At 41.0% G+C, this 15123-nt stretch overlaps 1 protein-coding gene across 1 annotated transcript in view; it reads right to left on the bottom strand.

The window, feature by feature from the left end:
* The window catches only part of RYR2 (ryanodine receptor 2), a 721906-nt gene that overhangs the window by 37534 nt on the left and 669249 nt on the right, over window positions 1-15123 (bottom strand). The window contains exons 86-92 of the mRNA XM_029245584.1: window positions 13941-14022; window positions 10125-11422; window positions 9243-9307; window positions 6280-6427; window positions 3221-3307; window positions 2283-2498; window positions 662-792 (exon numbers count right to left, since the gene is read on the bottom strand). Of these exons, the coding sequence (XP_029101417.1) occupies window positions 662-792; window positions 2283-2498; window positions 3221-3307; window positions 6280-6427; window positions 9243-9307; window positions 10125-11422; window positions 13941-14022 (2027 nt within the window). The remainder of the gene's footprint in view (window positions 1-661; window positions 793-2282; window positions 2499-3220; window positions 3308-6279; window positions 6428-9242; window positions 9308-10124; window positions 11423-13940; window positions 14023-15123) is intronic.

Below are 15123 nucleotides of genomic sequence, written 5' to 3'. Positions count from 1 at the left end.
TATTTCACTCTTGAGCAGTACAAACTGCAGAAAAACACTGTATCACTAATACCTCGAATAGTGTAAAATGAGACTTTTGTGATGGACTTTTATCTGCAGCGGCAGCTAGTAGTTTGGATCTAGACCTCACAGGCGAAATAATTAGTATAAAGAAAAGTATTTGTTTTTCTGTCTTATATTTTACATGTCATAATGTTTAGCTAGTCATATGCTTCGCCTTTGGTTGATACCAACTGAAGATTTCCAACTTAGATTAAAAGTGTGACATTCAATATTTTTGCCTTTAATGCTACAACGCCTTCCTTAATGCATAATTTTGGCTTCCTCTATGCTTTTAGATGAGATAACCCCACACTGCAGGTTATGTACCTCCAGCTACACACTTCCCTGAACACTGAGTAATGGATGTTATGTTCCATCAGTGCTGTGGAAATGGACTCGAAGCCATTTTTGATGGAGGAATTCAGAACACAGAGGGCAAAAATTGATGGCATCCATTAGGAGACTGATGGAGCTTATTAGTCTTTTGATTTTCTTGGCTGAATATATAACTGTTATTCACCTCTGCTAAACTTTTGATAAATCTGCAAGAACTCCGGCAAAGTATTTTATGTCTTGAAATTTTTGAGCACAGAAATGTCTCATCTCATTCTTTACTCACTGTGTGTTGATTACGAGTCTATCCCACTGGCCTTTAATATCATCTTCTGAAGGCTGTTCTGTAATATAAAGCCCATCAAATTCCAATTTTCGAGCTACTTCTTTTTCTCGCTTAAAAATAACCAGTGGGACCTACATTTGAAAAATAAACATGTTAAAATTAGTTTAGATTTACTAGCATCTCCTGTGGTCACTATCTTTACAAAACAGCTTTTGGAAAGAAATATTTCCCATGTTACTTCCAGGAAGGTAAAAATTGAGTGAAAATCAATCAGCTATATTTAGGCAAAAGGAGGCATCTAGAGGTTTTCGAAAAACAAAAGACAGTATAGATATTATATATATGCATATGTTTTTAAACACATAGAGGTTCATAGATAATTGCACTAATGAAATCAATTTTAAATATTAAAAATATTATACAAAATTGCTTTTCTTTTGCATATTACATATATACGTATATATAATATATATGGATGCAATAAAACATAGCACTAATGTTCCAAAATGCATACTTCTAAAAATTTTTAGAGTTTTATTTTAGAAATCTCTTTAATAATTCCATGCTCAGCATGCCCATATGCTATTTTGAAATAAATTTTAATTTCAACATCAGCAAAAATCTTTGTCAGTTTGCCAGAATGTCTCCAGAATTTACTGATTCCCTTTTCATATGGACAGATTTTACACAAGGCACAGATGCAAAAAAGATGCAGACATTCTGGAAGTATCCAAGAATATCCCCTCTCCCCCCCCAATAAAACAAGGGAAGCAGAGGGAGGTAGAGGAGTTTCTGAAAAAAACTTTACGTTCTAGTCTTTTACCCTGGACCCTGGTTTTTCAAAAGTCTTCTAGAAGTTTCCCAATCAGAAGCAGGGCACAGTGAAATAAAAGCCCTGCAGTAAAAAGGTGTCATGCTAGGAAAAGATAAAGAGGTTTGCAAAGGTGATGGGCGGCCCTGAGCACTCAGAGAGACTATCTTGAGTTCTGTTCACCAAACTATAGTGTTCCCTTGGTAAGGCTCTAGGGATGGGGCTCCATTATTTTCCGGGTGACGTGACAAACAGTGAAGCATTTCTGCCAAGGATAGCGAGAGATACTTACCTAATAACAAAACAATCAAAATGACTCTCAGAGGTCCAATATGATGTATTTCTAGAATTTCTACTACACTGAGCACTGCTAGGAGACATAGTGGGTGGACTTCTGTGGGGTCAAATTATAGGTGAAATTGGCTATATGTGAATAATTACTGACGTGCGAGAAAACTACAATGTGACAGCCACATCCCCTTCCCAGGGCTGCCTGCATCCAGTGACTCGTCACCAGGGAGCTCTAAAGGCCCAGCTCCAATGCCCCAGCCCAGGGCTACCCTGAAGGGGGCATCTCAGCTTCAGAACAGAGACCTGTGATGTGCCCTGTTGGGTCTGTACTGTAGCCCCACTTTTCCCTTTTCTCCATGCTGCTTCCTCCCCTTGCCCCGCAGGTGTTTATGGAACATTCCCTAATAAACTATGTGTATGTAATTTCCATCTCAGAATCTGCTTCCCCAGAAGTCCAACGTGCAACAGACACACACACACGCGGATACACACAGGTTCCTTGGTGCCTTACTATCTTACTTTCAAGCAGTAGTATCCAATGATGCAGAAGAAAGAGATAACCGTGTGCAAAATGGCTAAGATACGCAGCGTGGGCTCCATGTAGCCGCTGCTCTCCTCCAGCACATAGTGAACTGCAATGATTCTAGGCGAGCTGTCCGGGCTGCTAACTTTGGCATTTTCACTTGAACTGCGAGTGGGGAGCTCCTTTCCTTCAACCACAGAAGAAGTGGAGACCTGATTCAAATCATTTAAAGTACAGTCAGTTCATTTCCTCTGACATCAGGGTAAACAAGAAACAATGGAAACCCAGTCTTAGCAAATAGCTGGATGTGAAATCACTGCACGATGAAAAGACTAAAAGCAAAGGCTAAAAAAGATAGCTTTTTCAGTATCTTGTAATAACCTATAATGGAAAAAGAATCTGAAAAAGAACATATGATACATATATATATATATATGTAGAGAAAAAATATATATAAATATAACTGAAATATATATATATATAACTGAGTCATTTTGTTATATGACCGAAACTAAACCCAGACATGAGGATTCCAGTACATGCAGGAAATAATTAGATGGCTAAGCTGCCTTCTCAGTGATCAGAATAATTTAATACAGTACAGATATGCCACACCCAGATACAGTAACAAGTGAGATAGTCCACACCCAGATACAGTAACAAGTGAGATAGTCAGCCAAATTAGACCCTGAGTACTGTGGGTAAATCCTCTGCAAATCCAACATTCTTCAGTGGGGGCGTTTCTCACCTAGTGTGAAGAAGCAAATCTATCCCTGCTCTACTAGACAGTCAGCAGTGTGCCTGAGATTCAGGTTTTCATTTTCATCAAATACATTTCAGCATCGGTTTTGATGTGCTCACTAGTGGATCTCTGAAATCTTTACATTCAATTCAGTCTTTCATATTGGTTATTAAAAGACGAAGATGTACATACCTTATAAAAGAGCAAGATGAAATTGATTGCAAACGCGACAAATAAGGCTAACATTCTCATGTTGTAAAAGTTGCGAGCAAAATAGTTCTGAAGGTGAAAAAAATTATTAAAAGGTCATTGAATCGAGAGACTTGAAATTTGCAGACAATTGAAATAAAGCATTCATGCATTTACCCAAAACTATTTGTTGAGGGCCCACTGGGTTTCAAGTCCCATGCTTGGTGCTATCGATGTAAAGCACCAAGCTTTATGACGTAAACCACCACGGAGGAGACATAATAAAGAAGCACATTCACAGATAAAAAGCGTAATTTCAGGGAATGTTAAATGTTATGAAGAAAAATCCATCAGGTTAAGGACTTAGGGAACAGGGGCGCTATCCAGACAGGTGGTCAGAGAAGATCTGTCTAAGGAGGTGACATTTGAGCTGAGGCCTGGGTGCCACTGGACGGCAATCAAGTGAACAGTTGGGGACGGGAATGTCAGAGAAAGAGCTTGGAGGGCAAAGGTCCCGAGTCCCAGGTGATGCTGGTGTGTTTGACGGATGGTGAGGAGGTAGCGCGGTGAGAGGAGGGGAGAGTGGGAGGGAATGAGGTCAGAGAGGTGAGTGGGGGACAGGGTTCTGTAGCCCTCTGATAAAAAGTCTGCTGCCCCTTATAGTGCAGTGGTTCAGTGTCTGATCGCTGGGACCACACTGCCTGGGCATAAAGCCTGACCTCACCACTGACTCACTGTGCGATGTGGACAAGAGACTTAATCACTCTTGTAGCATCACTTTTCTCACCTGTAAAGTGGGGATAACAACAAAACCTGTCTCATAAGTTTGCTATGAGGATTAGGTAAGTTACTATAGGGGAAGTTAATCATTAATCTTGTTAATATCATTGGAATTATTATTTTATTCTAAATGGGACGGCAAGCTCTTGGAGGAGCTGAAGAGGGCTGATGCAATCAGATGATTTGAAAGACAATTCCAGCTACTGAGTATAAAATAGATTGGAGGCAAGCATGGAAGGCAGGAGACGAGTTAGAAAGTGACTGCAGGATACAGGAAGAGATGATGTTGCTGGTGGTGGCTTGGACCAGGTGGTGGCTGTGGAGGTGGTAAGTACTGGGCAGACTCTGGGTACATCTGGAGGAGAGAGCCGAGAAGAATTATTGTTGGGTTGTATCTGAGGTAGGAAAGAAAGAGAGGACTCAGAGATGATAATTCTGGATTTGGGGGTCTGAGCAACCAAGTAAATGGTTGGTTCTATTTTTTGAGCTATGAGGGAAAAACATACAAAACCCTTAGAGGAGCAGTGGGTTTAAGGAAAAAGGTTATGGGGCATACCAAGAACTTGTTTTAATATTAAGTGGGAGATGACTATAAAGTATCTACCCGGATATGCCAGGGGCTTTAGCATCATAAGGCCATAGCAAAATGGCATCTCCTTAGTTATCCCTCTCTGTGGACACAGCCCATCCTGATGGTGTCATCTCCCCACACACGACCCTGACTTTTCTGCCACCGTTTATAGGACCAAAGTTGGCCACCACATCCAAACCGGGTCAGTCACATTGGTTCTCCGTGGAAGGTGGGACTGGGTCATAGGTCACAGTTAGGTACTCTGGTTATCTGAGCTGGGAGGTCACAACGACTCGGGTCACGAGGGGCCTGTGGCCCCTGGTGTGGTCATGATTAGGCTGGTGCATGCAAACAGGTGAACAGAGAAAGTCATATTGCAAGAGAAGCAGGAAAGTAGGAACTGTGACCTCGGAGACAGAAGGATGGAAGGAAACCTCAGTGATGTGCTCTACTCAACTGCAGTTACACATACTCTTCAGGAGCCCACGGGGACTGCTGCAGCTTTATTACAATGCCTGTGCAGCCTCACACCCTATACCACGCCCAGACCACACCTGCCGCCACGTCCACTGTGACAACACATCAAACCAGTGGTTATCCAGAGTTGCCTCAGAAACATCTGTGTTCTGTGTACTCTGCATTACATAATATAGTAACATACAAGGTAGTTTAAGAAAATATAGGTCAAACTATTAATTAAAATATATATTGGTACATTTTAAAAAATGTGTCATCTATACATTTATGCATAAGCAGTTAGAACATATCACCGCTGAGAACAGCCCATTTCCCTTACGGGTGAAGTTCTATACTACATGAGCTTCTTGTCTATTTTCTTCTCAAAGGCTAAGTATGATTTTGCCTTTCAAACTGGCCGTGTTATGGAGCAGTGCTCATAATTTCTAGGTCCGACATTATTGGTCAGTACCTCTTACAGGTTTATTCTAGACATTCTTCTCCCAGTCTTTTCCTGCTTGAAAAAATTATATATTTATGCACACATACATACATACACATATAAGAGGCCTTTCAAACAAAATTTTTAACAATTCCATCCTGTATGAATAGGAAGAGAGAACTACATCTCCTTTCTTTGTTTTCCACGAACAAGTATATATTTTATTAATTGGGAGAACATTTCCACAAAATGTTTAGGATACTACATAAAGAACTGTCTTCTCCCTCTTTGTTCTTGCATTTATTTACTTATTTCCACTTAAAGAATAATTTGGAATAGACCTTCTTATTATCAATGGAGAGTTGGCTCACTGCATTAATATTTTTACATCTGGAATTCTAATAAAAGGGCGATGTTCTAGAACAACTGACTAACCCCACTCTGGAACATCAATATGAATTACTTGTCCCCTAGAAGGTATTCTTTGTTATAATGTATGGCAGAGCCTTCCATAGTGTTCTGCAAAGAGGGAGCCCCGGGGTTATGTTTATTGACTTGCCCTAAAGTCCTTGTAGGAAGACACTGGCAGTCACTAACTCAAGTGGACCCTCATGGGAATGTGTGCAGAGGTTATGTGTTTGATGACAGGGAGCCGTGGACCAAGGAATTCATTTTAACACATAAACACTAAGATGGGCAAATACAACATACGTGCAGGGCTGACCCAAGGGAAGGTCAATGCATATTTACTGCACCCGAATGATGATGATCTCACAGTATATCAGTAACAACATTCATTTTAAAACATCTTACTAGAAGCTTCTGTTGATAGGCTATGATTTTCTTCCAGAATGCTGACTCAGGAACTTCTGGCTCTCCATATCTGTGTGTGTGGAGCTGCCTCAATTTTTGTTTACCCTTATCTTCTTTGGCTTTTTCTTCTTTTTCTCCATCTTCTCCCCTACGAACACAAATGAATGAAAAATAAGCCATCCATAAACTAAAGAACTGAACAGGTTTTGTGCCAAAGTATACAAACGCACGAATATTTAAATCATAGTATCTGTTTTAATAACGGATATCTCTTCCAATGAATTATGATATTCAGAACTTTAGAATTAGGGGTAGGACTTCTTGCTTATCATAGCCCCCTATAGATGGATAACTTCTGTGAAGTTCAAATCTATAGGACATTTTACAGGCTTCAAGTATCTTTGTATTATACCTAGCATATTCCTTTCCAACTGTAGAGTAAAATATTTAAGTGAAAGAATAACAATGGAGACTTTTTTTGTCTGCTACTTTTTAACATACCTTATTATTATTATTATTTTTGCAGTACGCAGGCCTCTCACTGTTGTGGCCTCTCCCGCCGCAGAGCACAGGCTCCGGACGCGCAGGCCCAGCGGCCACGGCTCATGGGCCCAGCCGCTCCGCGGCACGCGGGATCCTCCCGGACCGGGACACGAACCCACATCGGTAGGCGGACTCTCAACCACTGCGCCACCAGGGAAGCCCGAACATACCTTATTTTTAAATTCTTATTTCAATGTTCAGGCTACTAGGATTTAAAATCAGAGGCGTACGCATTTGGTTGTTCACATGTATAAACGATGTCAATACATTAATTTTGCAATATTGAAATTAGACAATAATGAAATTAGAAGCACTGAAATTTGACACCTAAACCCCTCTAGGTGCAAAATACCAAGGCTTCATGGAAGTATATTTATGTATATGTGTAGTCACATATATGTAACCCACATAACAACCCATACTTAACTCATATGAGGTCAAACATTATTTTAACGTTAAAGAGTTGCCATTGAAATGACTGTGATGCCCTGTTACATTTGTCTGCATTTCACTATGATAGTCACTTATGTGGCCATTTTTACAACTGATTTAACAGTTCAAGATCTATGACAATGAATAGTGCTGACTGTACAAAAGAGACAACACTGGCCCTTGTTTGAAGCCTAATTCAAACAAACCAACTGTAAAAATACACTCTTCAGACAACCAAAGAAGCTTAAATATTTAGCGGGTATTAGATGGTACTAAAGAATAATTGCAAATTTTGTTCGGTATAAATAATGGCATGATAATTATGTTTTTTTTAAAGTCCTTAGCAATTAGAAATGTATACAAGATATTTATGGGAGAAATGACATGGTGTCTAGTATTTTCTTTAAAACAACTTGTCGTACAGGAGGCCCCGAAATATGTGTGTGTGTCTATGGTAGGGAGGGTAGGCAGGAGAAAACCTAGATGAAACAAAATTAGCAAAATGTTAATAATTAGTAAAATTTGGTGATGTGTATATGGGGTGCATTATAACATTCTCTCTTTTGTGTGTGTTTGAAAATTTCTAATAACAAAACTCTTTAAAATTTTCTATCTCAAATAACTTGGAAATAAAAATGATTTTCCCTGAAAAAAGTGTTAAGTTATTCAAAAGGTGACTCAAGTGATGTCAAGTAGGCATGTGAAAAAGTTGAATAAAACTGTTTTCCATGAAATATGACATTAGAAATAAGAACTATTTCTGAGTTATATCATTTAATGTTTTAATTTTATAACTACAACTAAATTAAAACAATTCTAAATAAACATTTGCTATTCTAAAAACAAAAGAAGAAAAAACAGAACAGACAATGAAAACAGGCCAAAGGAAGTAACAGAATAGAGGAGAAAAATAAAATGCTACATGAGAATGCTACAGGTGCACTATAGGCACTTAATTTGATTTCCCCAGTTGTTAAAAATGTGCATATAAAACTATGTAAACTTGGAGAAAGATGTAGGTTTCAATTATTAACAGAAAAGCCAGTGTTATGAGGAAATTATACATTTTCACTGCTTCATAGGCAGCTCTTTATTTCTCATTGTTGCATTTATAACCGTGCTCCATAGCACCAGGAATATTGCTGAAAATGAAGTTTCCTGGGTCCCAGACCTGCTGATTCAAAATCTGTGCTGGGGCCTAGGAATCTGTGTCTTTTTTTTTTTTTTTTAAAGAAGATGTTGGGGGTAGGAGTTTATTAATTAATTAGTTTATTTTTGCTGTGTTGGGTCTTGGTTTCTGTGCTAGGGCTTTCTCTAGTTGTGGCAAGCGGGGGCCACTCTTCATCGTGGTGTGCGGGCCTCTCACTATCGCGGCCTCTCTTGCTGTGGAGCACAAGCTCCAGACGCGCAGGCTCAGTAGTAGTGGCTCACGGGCCTAGTTGCTCCGCGGCATGTGGAATCCTCCCAGACCAGGGCTCGAACCCGTGTCCCCTGCATTAGCAGGCAGATTCTCAACCACTGTGCCACCAGGGAAGCCCGGAATCTGTGTCTTTAACAGACTCTCCAGGTGGTTTTTACGCAGGTGGCCCTAGGACTGTGCGTTGAGGACCACCATGCCCCAAGAATTCTGTGCCACGGCATTCAGAACGTTTGTCCCCTCCCTTCTTTACAAGGACAGAATAGATGCTCGATTTTAAACAGAGAACTACAGCAGTCAGTCATCTTGCAGAGAGCATCACATGGAATCACTGAAGTCTTTTCTGCTGAGAGAGAAACACACAAACAGAATCCTCACGGCACAAGAAAGAGGTGGGAGTGGCCCCCAGGGCGGGTGTGTGGTCTACGCTTATCCCTGCCCAGGGGCTGAGGCTCTCCACTGAGATGACAGATGTCATCCTGCAGCCTGAGAGTCTCCACTGCATCCCCTGAAGAGAGAGGACGAGTGAAAGACACTAAAACAAAGGAAAGGATACAGCAACTACACATACTCGGCTTTCTCAGGTTCGGATTTGCTTTCTTCTTTTTCTTCCTTTTCTTCTTTTGCCTTCTGTTCCTTGGATGAGTCAATGGGGAAAAGAGAAGCAGGATTACACATCACTTTTGAATGAGTTTAGGGAGCCCCGTGACCCTGTGTCAAACTGTAACCTATAAATGATACCCTCCTGTCTCCATTGAGATAAAACTTTCATGTGTGCCCTTTCTTCTACTGGTCCACGCATTTCCCCCCTCCCCACACTTACCTACCAGGCCAGCAGTAGGTACCAACTTTCTGAGCTCCTTCCCACTTTTCTTATTTCACAACTACCTTCTTTCCCTCAGTCACCTACTCAAATCCTCCTCATCTTCCAACACCAACTTAAGTCCCACTGCTTAAGTCTCATCTAACTACTCCAAGCTATACTGAGGTTTCCCTTTTCTCAACACAGGTAACCTCTACTATCTGCTGCCTATGCTACGTACCACTTAATAATTTTCTAACTTTTTCGTGAGTCTTTTATCTTTCTAATAAACTCTTTAAGGCAACTTGAAAGCAGTGAGCACATCTTACATTTCTTTTAATTTGCTATGATACCCAGTGGTAACAGACACCCGGCCAATCCTCGTAAAATATTTGTGGATGGAATGATTATCGTTCAATTGCCTAATGTCAGGAGGGTGAATACTTCAGCTCGTACTTTCACAGTTTAACTTAACAATTTATAAGGAACCTTCACAAAAGGCTAGCTCCACCTGAATAAAAAGCCATTCCTCTTTGGCAAGGCAAGTCACGTACCGAAAACCGCCCTGGCACTAGCAAGACGGCTGATGTCAAGTTCACTTAGTGTGCCCACCTGAAGTCCAGAGAGCCGCTGTGACTGGAGGTAAGTTACCTGGAACTTTTCTTGCACCTCGGGGATAGGGACGGGGTTGCTCATGAGGTCGCTCAGGCCAGCATTGGGATTATGAGGAATCAGTTTGTACTGCCCGCCTTCTCGCTTCAGGTCCAGGCCAAAGATGTCGGAAAGCAGGTCACTCTCCTCTGTCAGTTCCTTTAAGTCCGTCAGATCTTCGCTGGGCAGGGCGCCTTCCATGGCTTTCCTCTCTCCGTCCTCCCCGTCTCCTCGAACCTCATCCTGCGTGGGGTCCGGCATGTTGGCCAAGAGCTCCGCCACCTTGATCTTCTTCGCACCTTCCACCAGGCTTCCTCCCAGCAGGAGGCTGCCGACGATGCGGGAGAAGCCTCTGAAAACGCTCGCTACAAAGTGCAGGAGGCTCATAAAAAACCCCCAGTAGGACATAAAGAAGGCCGTGACCATGTCCTTCACCGTCATCTTCTTCACCTTCTTCATCTGCTTCTTCAGGCTCTTTAAGCTGAGCATCCGCATAAGGGTCAAGATATTATACCTGAGGGCAAACAGGGCCGACGTGACCGTCACGATGGAAAAGAAACCCGTCCTCGGCCCCTGCTCCTCTGGCTTCTCCTTCCCGCTCTCCTCTTTATTCGCTGACCTCTCGTTCAAGTCCGACTCTGAGATCTGAGCTGCGAGCTGCATCTCAAATATGGTGTCCTCACAGAAGTTCACGAAGAGCTCCATCTTCTCTTTTTCTCCCCCTTCGTTGACCACATCAAATATAAATTGCCTTTTGGACTCCTTGACCTGGGGCTTCTCCCACTGGGTTCGGCTGGACTCACTGATTTCAAAGTAAACCCTCTCGATGCGCTTGGCACTGCCCATGATCTCGATGCGGCCCAGAAAGGGCTGGAAGTAATTCAGGACGCTCTCGGCCAATTCCAGGAAGGTCTGCAGCCGGGTGTCGTTGGGCATGTGTTCAGAAAGGTTTGTCAGAAGCACTGCCACGTTGAAGCCGATGTCCTTGGCAGGCTCGTGGAACCGCTTGACAAATCCCTCGTAGTCCAGAGTTTCGTTTTCATCCGTCTCTGTGCAGGACAGCAGAAATTCAGTCTCAGACTGGGTGTAGTGCTTATGGCTCTCCATCGCTTTGTGGAAGTCCCTCTTGGAAATGACTCCCTTACCGTCTGGGTCATACTCTTTAAAGGTATCAGAAGACGTCAAGTCCTTGAGTTTTAAGAACATGTCAAAAAATTTGAGAATCATCTCCACGTTGTTGGAAGATTCCACGAGCATGTCAACCATCTGTTTGCCGATGGTGCCATTAACGACATTGCCTAGGGGTAAAGAACTGCATTGGCTCAAAATGAACATTCCTGATAAAACCAGTGTCTAAGCCAGGTAGAATCTAGTGTAGGTTACCGTGAATTAATTGGAAACTGGTCCAGTTGTATAAGTTGTCGCTAATTTGTGCAGGTAAATATTAAATATCTTAAAATGTCTAAAAAACCTCCAGTGTCTACAGATATATAATAATATATAATTATAATATAGAATATATATATATAATATATAATATAAATCTTATATGACATCTGAATCAAAGATAGCTCCTTGTTTATCTTCCAGCGTACGAAGGAAAAGAGTAATTACTTGTAAACTGTAGTTTCAAAGAGTGATTACATGAACACAAGCAAAAGCATATTCACAAAGTAATTAACACACATAAAACAATATGTGAAGAAAATCGGACATTTTTTCCCTCTAATTGTGTTTTAGGATTAAAAAAAAAAGCAACGTGTTTTAGGATTAAAAAAAAAATGGGGCAAACATTTATATTATCCTAAAGCCAGAAACTGAAATACAGTCTCATATTAATAATAAAAATGAGTGTTTGCACAGACCTTTTGGGTTGAAATGTCACTGCTCATAAACGTTACCTGATTTCACGTTCATATGTCTGTGAGGCAGGTACTTTTTATTAATTCTGATTTTACTATTGAGAAAACTGAGGTTTGGCAAGGTTAAATTAATGTGCTGGCCGTGACATGATTATTGAGGGCTAAGGCCTGGATTTGAAACAGATCTTCTGAGAGCAAATTAGATGCTCTTTCTGATTTAAAATGTAAAAGATCTCCCTGCATTTCTTCATGGTCTAGAATGTTTATAATTAGAAAATGGCAGACTATGGATAAGCTTGAGGAAATGAGATGTTATCCTAAGGTATAGTCATCGAATGCTTTTATTCCATGAACAGAGCTTGATATGTAACGCGAAGACATGCATCAGGAAAAAGATGCATGGTGAGGGGTCTGTTGAGTGCATTTGTGAAGCATTAAACACCAGCGTTAAGAGCACAGGCTCAGGAGCCATGCTATTGGGATTTGAATCCAGGTCGCACCATCTGTTAGCTGAGCTCCCTGGGCAGACTTCTTAGCCTCTCTGCACTCAGTTTCCTCATTTGCAAAACAGTGATAATATTACTATGCAATTCATAAACCTGATATTAGGATGAAAAAGTACTTAAACCAGCAGCTGGCATATTAAACGAGGTTAATTTTAAGTTGTCATTCCTGCAGTTCCTGTTGCAGTTATTAGGGTTGTGGTGTTATTATTATTTAGACTAAAACTTGAATTGAGGTCATGGGAAAAGGATCCTGTGCTCAAAGGGTATAAAGTGGCTGCCAACTAAGGGCTTCAAGCAAATGCTGCATCGTTGAAGTCCTCGCGCAAGGTGTGCCTACTGCCTTAATTAGTCAAAGTATAGCTGTGCAGTGCAGGGCGGACTAAGAAACAGAGAGAGGAATTAGGAAGGATTTAAGAAAAAAAAGGACAGGGAACATAATAGCAAACATGTTTTATTTGCTTTGGTCGTATTCACATGATTTCACTGAATGCTTACATCAGCCTATCATGAGCCCCATTTCACAGAGGAGGAAAGTGAAAAATGGAGACGTAACTTGTGTCAGGGTCACGCTGCCTGCGTGGGAAAGTGGGATGTGGGCGTTGGTGGCAGATCTCAGAACCCAAGCTCTTACCTACTACGTCTACTGTCTGAGACAGAAATGAAATGCAGTAGCAAAGGAAAGTAGGTTGAAAAGAGAAAAGCGAGAGAATGAAAACCCGAGAGAGAGGCATGTGACTAAGCCGCCACTAGACTTGGTGGGCTGGGGAGCTCTCCCGAGCCTTCTCCTCCTGCAGAATTTTTTTTTTTTTTTTTTTTGCGGTACGTGGGCCTTTCACTGTTGTGGCCTCTCCCGTTGCGGAGCACAGGCTCCGGACGCACAGGCTCAGCGGCCACGGCTCACGGGCCCAGCCGCTCCGCGGCACGTGGGATCTTCCCGGACCGGGGCACGAACCCGTGTCCCCTGCATCGGCAGTCGGACTCTCAACCACTGCGCCACCAGGGAAGCCCCCTCCTGCAGAATTTTAAGAACCCATAGGAGTCACAAGGCAGTCAGCTCAAAGCAGCAATTTACACAGTTGGAGTGTATCCAAACGTCTGTAATCCCCACTGGTTACAAACAAACAAAATGATAAACAAATGAAACCTTCTTTAGGTATTCTGTCTGAAGAGCATACTCTCTGGGGTATCACTATGAAATGAAAAATATCACTACGAATGAAGTACTAGTGATTTCATTCCATAGTTTTGTAAACTGAGATAGGCAAGATTTCTCTTTTTTAAAAAGCAAACTTGGAAAAAGTAATCAAGCCAGCAATAAATCTGAGGTATCTGTCCCATCTCAGCGTTGATATTTTATCCTTTGCAGCATGCTGACACCCAAAGCAAGCGTGTATGGAATCCTTAAAATAAAAGATTGAAGGGGACTTGAAGATATAACTCAAAACTACCTTCCAACATGGACAGCAACATGACCACCATGTCCTTCTGAAGATCCATCAATTCTTTCAGCAGCTCAATCTGACTGGAATCCTGAAAGAATGAACATACTGCGTTTGAGATAATATGGGGAACCTATGCAGCAAGAACGTCATACTTATTCTCACAAAAAGAGTATGGATCTACCGATAGCAGACACTTTACAGCAATATAGAGCTAAAGGGAGGCCAAATATAAGTCTGCAGCTTATTAAAAATACACACTTAAGAATTAAAGAGTATTTACTGTTGATTCCAACTCATGTTTATTAAAGTATTTGTAAGGACAGTGAATAAATCTAACAAGAGTACAGAAGAACTAAAGCAGTGGTGGATCCCCTGGGGCCAGGGAGGCAAGACTCAGGTGCTTCTGCACATTGGGTATCTTTCTTTTACTTGAGTAAAGACTGGACTTGTCTTTTCTTCTTTCTAACTTACTACACCAAGATGCTATATATTTTGTAAAAATTAACATATTCTGGAAAACACAGGCATAACAGTGATAAGAGATAAACTTATCCCACATAAATCTAGGCAAAAATGTACACAAGTATTACCTGTATTAATAATGCACAAAATATCTTATTTACCAATTTTATCAACCTCTCAGATATTTCTCTCGTTAAAATTTTGTTTTGTTTTTCATTTTTCACCATGAAAAAAAATTATTTTACAAAGATATGTTGTGTCCAAACATCACTATGCTTAGATTCAGTGCCTGGAAATATGGAATGTACTTATATTTACATTATGACCTCATGAATCATCAGATTTTCTTATTTTAAACTATACCCCTCTTTCTTTTTTTTAAAAAAAATACAAGGTATCATATTATTCATATGAATTTTCCTACATAGGAAGCCAAATTTCAACACTGCTGGAAGGATGAGGCTTTTTCTTCCTAAATAGTTGTTACCTTGACTAGGTCTACAAACTGAACAACTGCTAGGTAGCACCATCAGATGTTCATAAAATGATGGCAGTACATCTGAATCGCAACTCTCCTGTGAATGTATAAATTTGGTTCATGTTGATTTCCTTTACTTACTAAAATGTCATTAGCAATTAGTTGAAAGCATCGTGATATTTCCTTACTTGGTTGATTACCAATAACTAGATACTGACAAAGATTCTCTCCTTGACCAAACTAGCCAGC

Source organism: Monodon monoceros, unplaced genomic scaffold, assembly GCF_005190385.1.
Source record: "Monodon monoceros isolate NGI ecotype Baffin Bay Population unplaced genomic scaffold, NGI_Narwhal_1 Super_Scaffold_4, whole genome shotgun sequence".
Lineage (NCBI taxonomy): Eukaryota > Metazoa > Chordata > Mammalia > Artiodactyla > Monodontidae > Monodon > Monodon monoceros.
The sequence above is the reverse complement of the archived record's forward strand: the minus strand, read 5'-3'. Positions and strand labels throughout refer to the sequence as shown.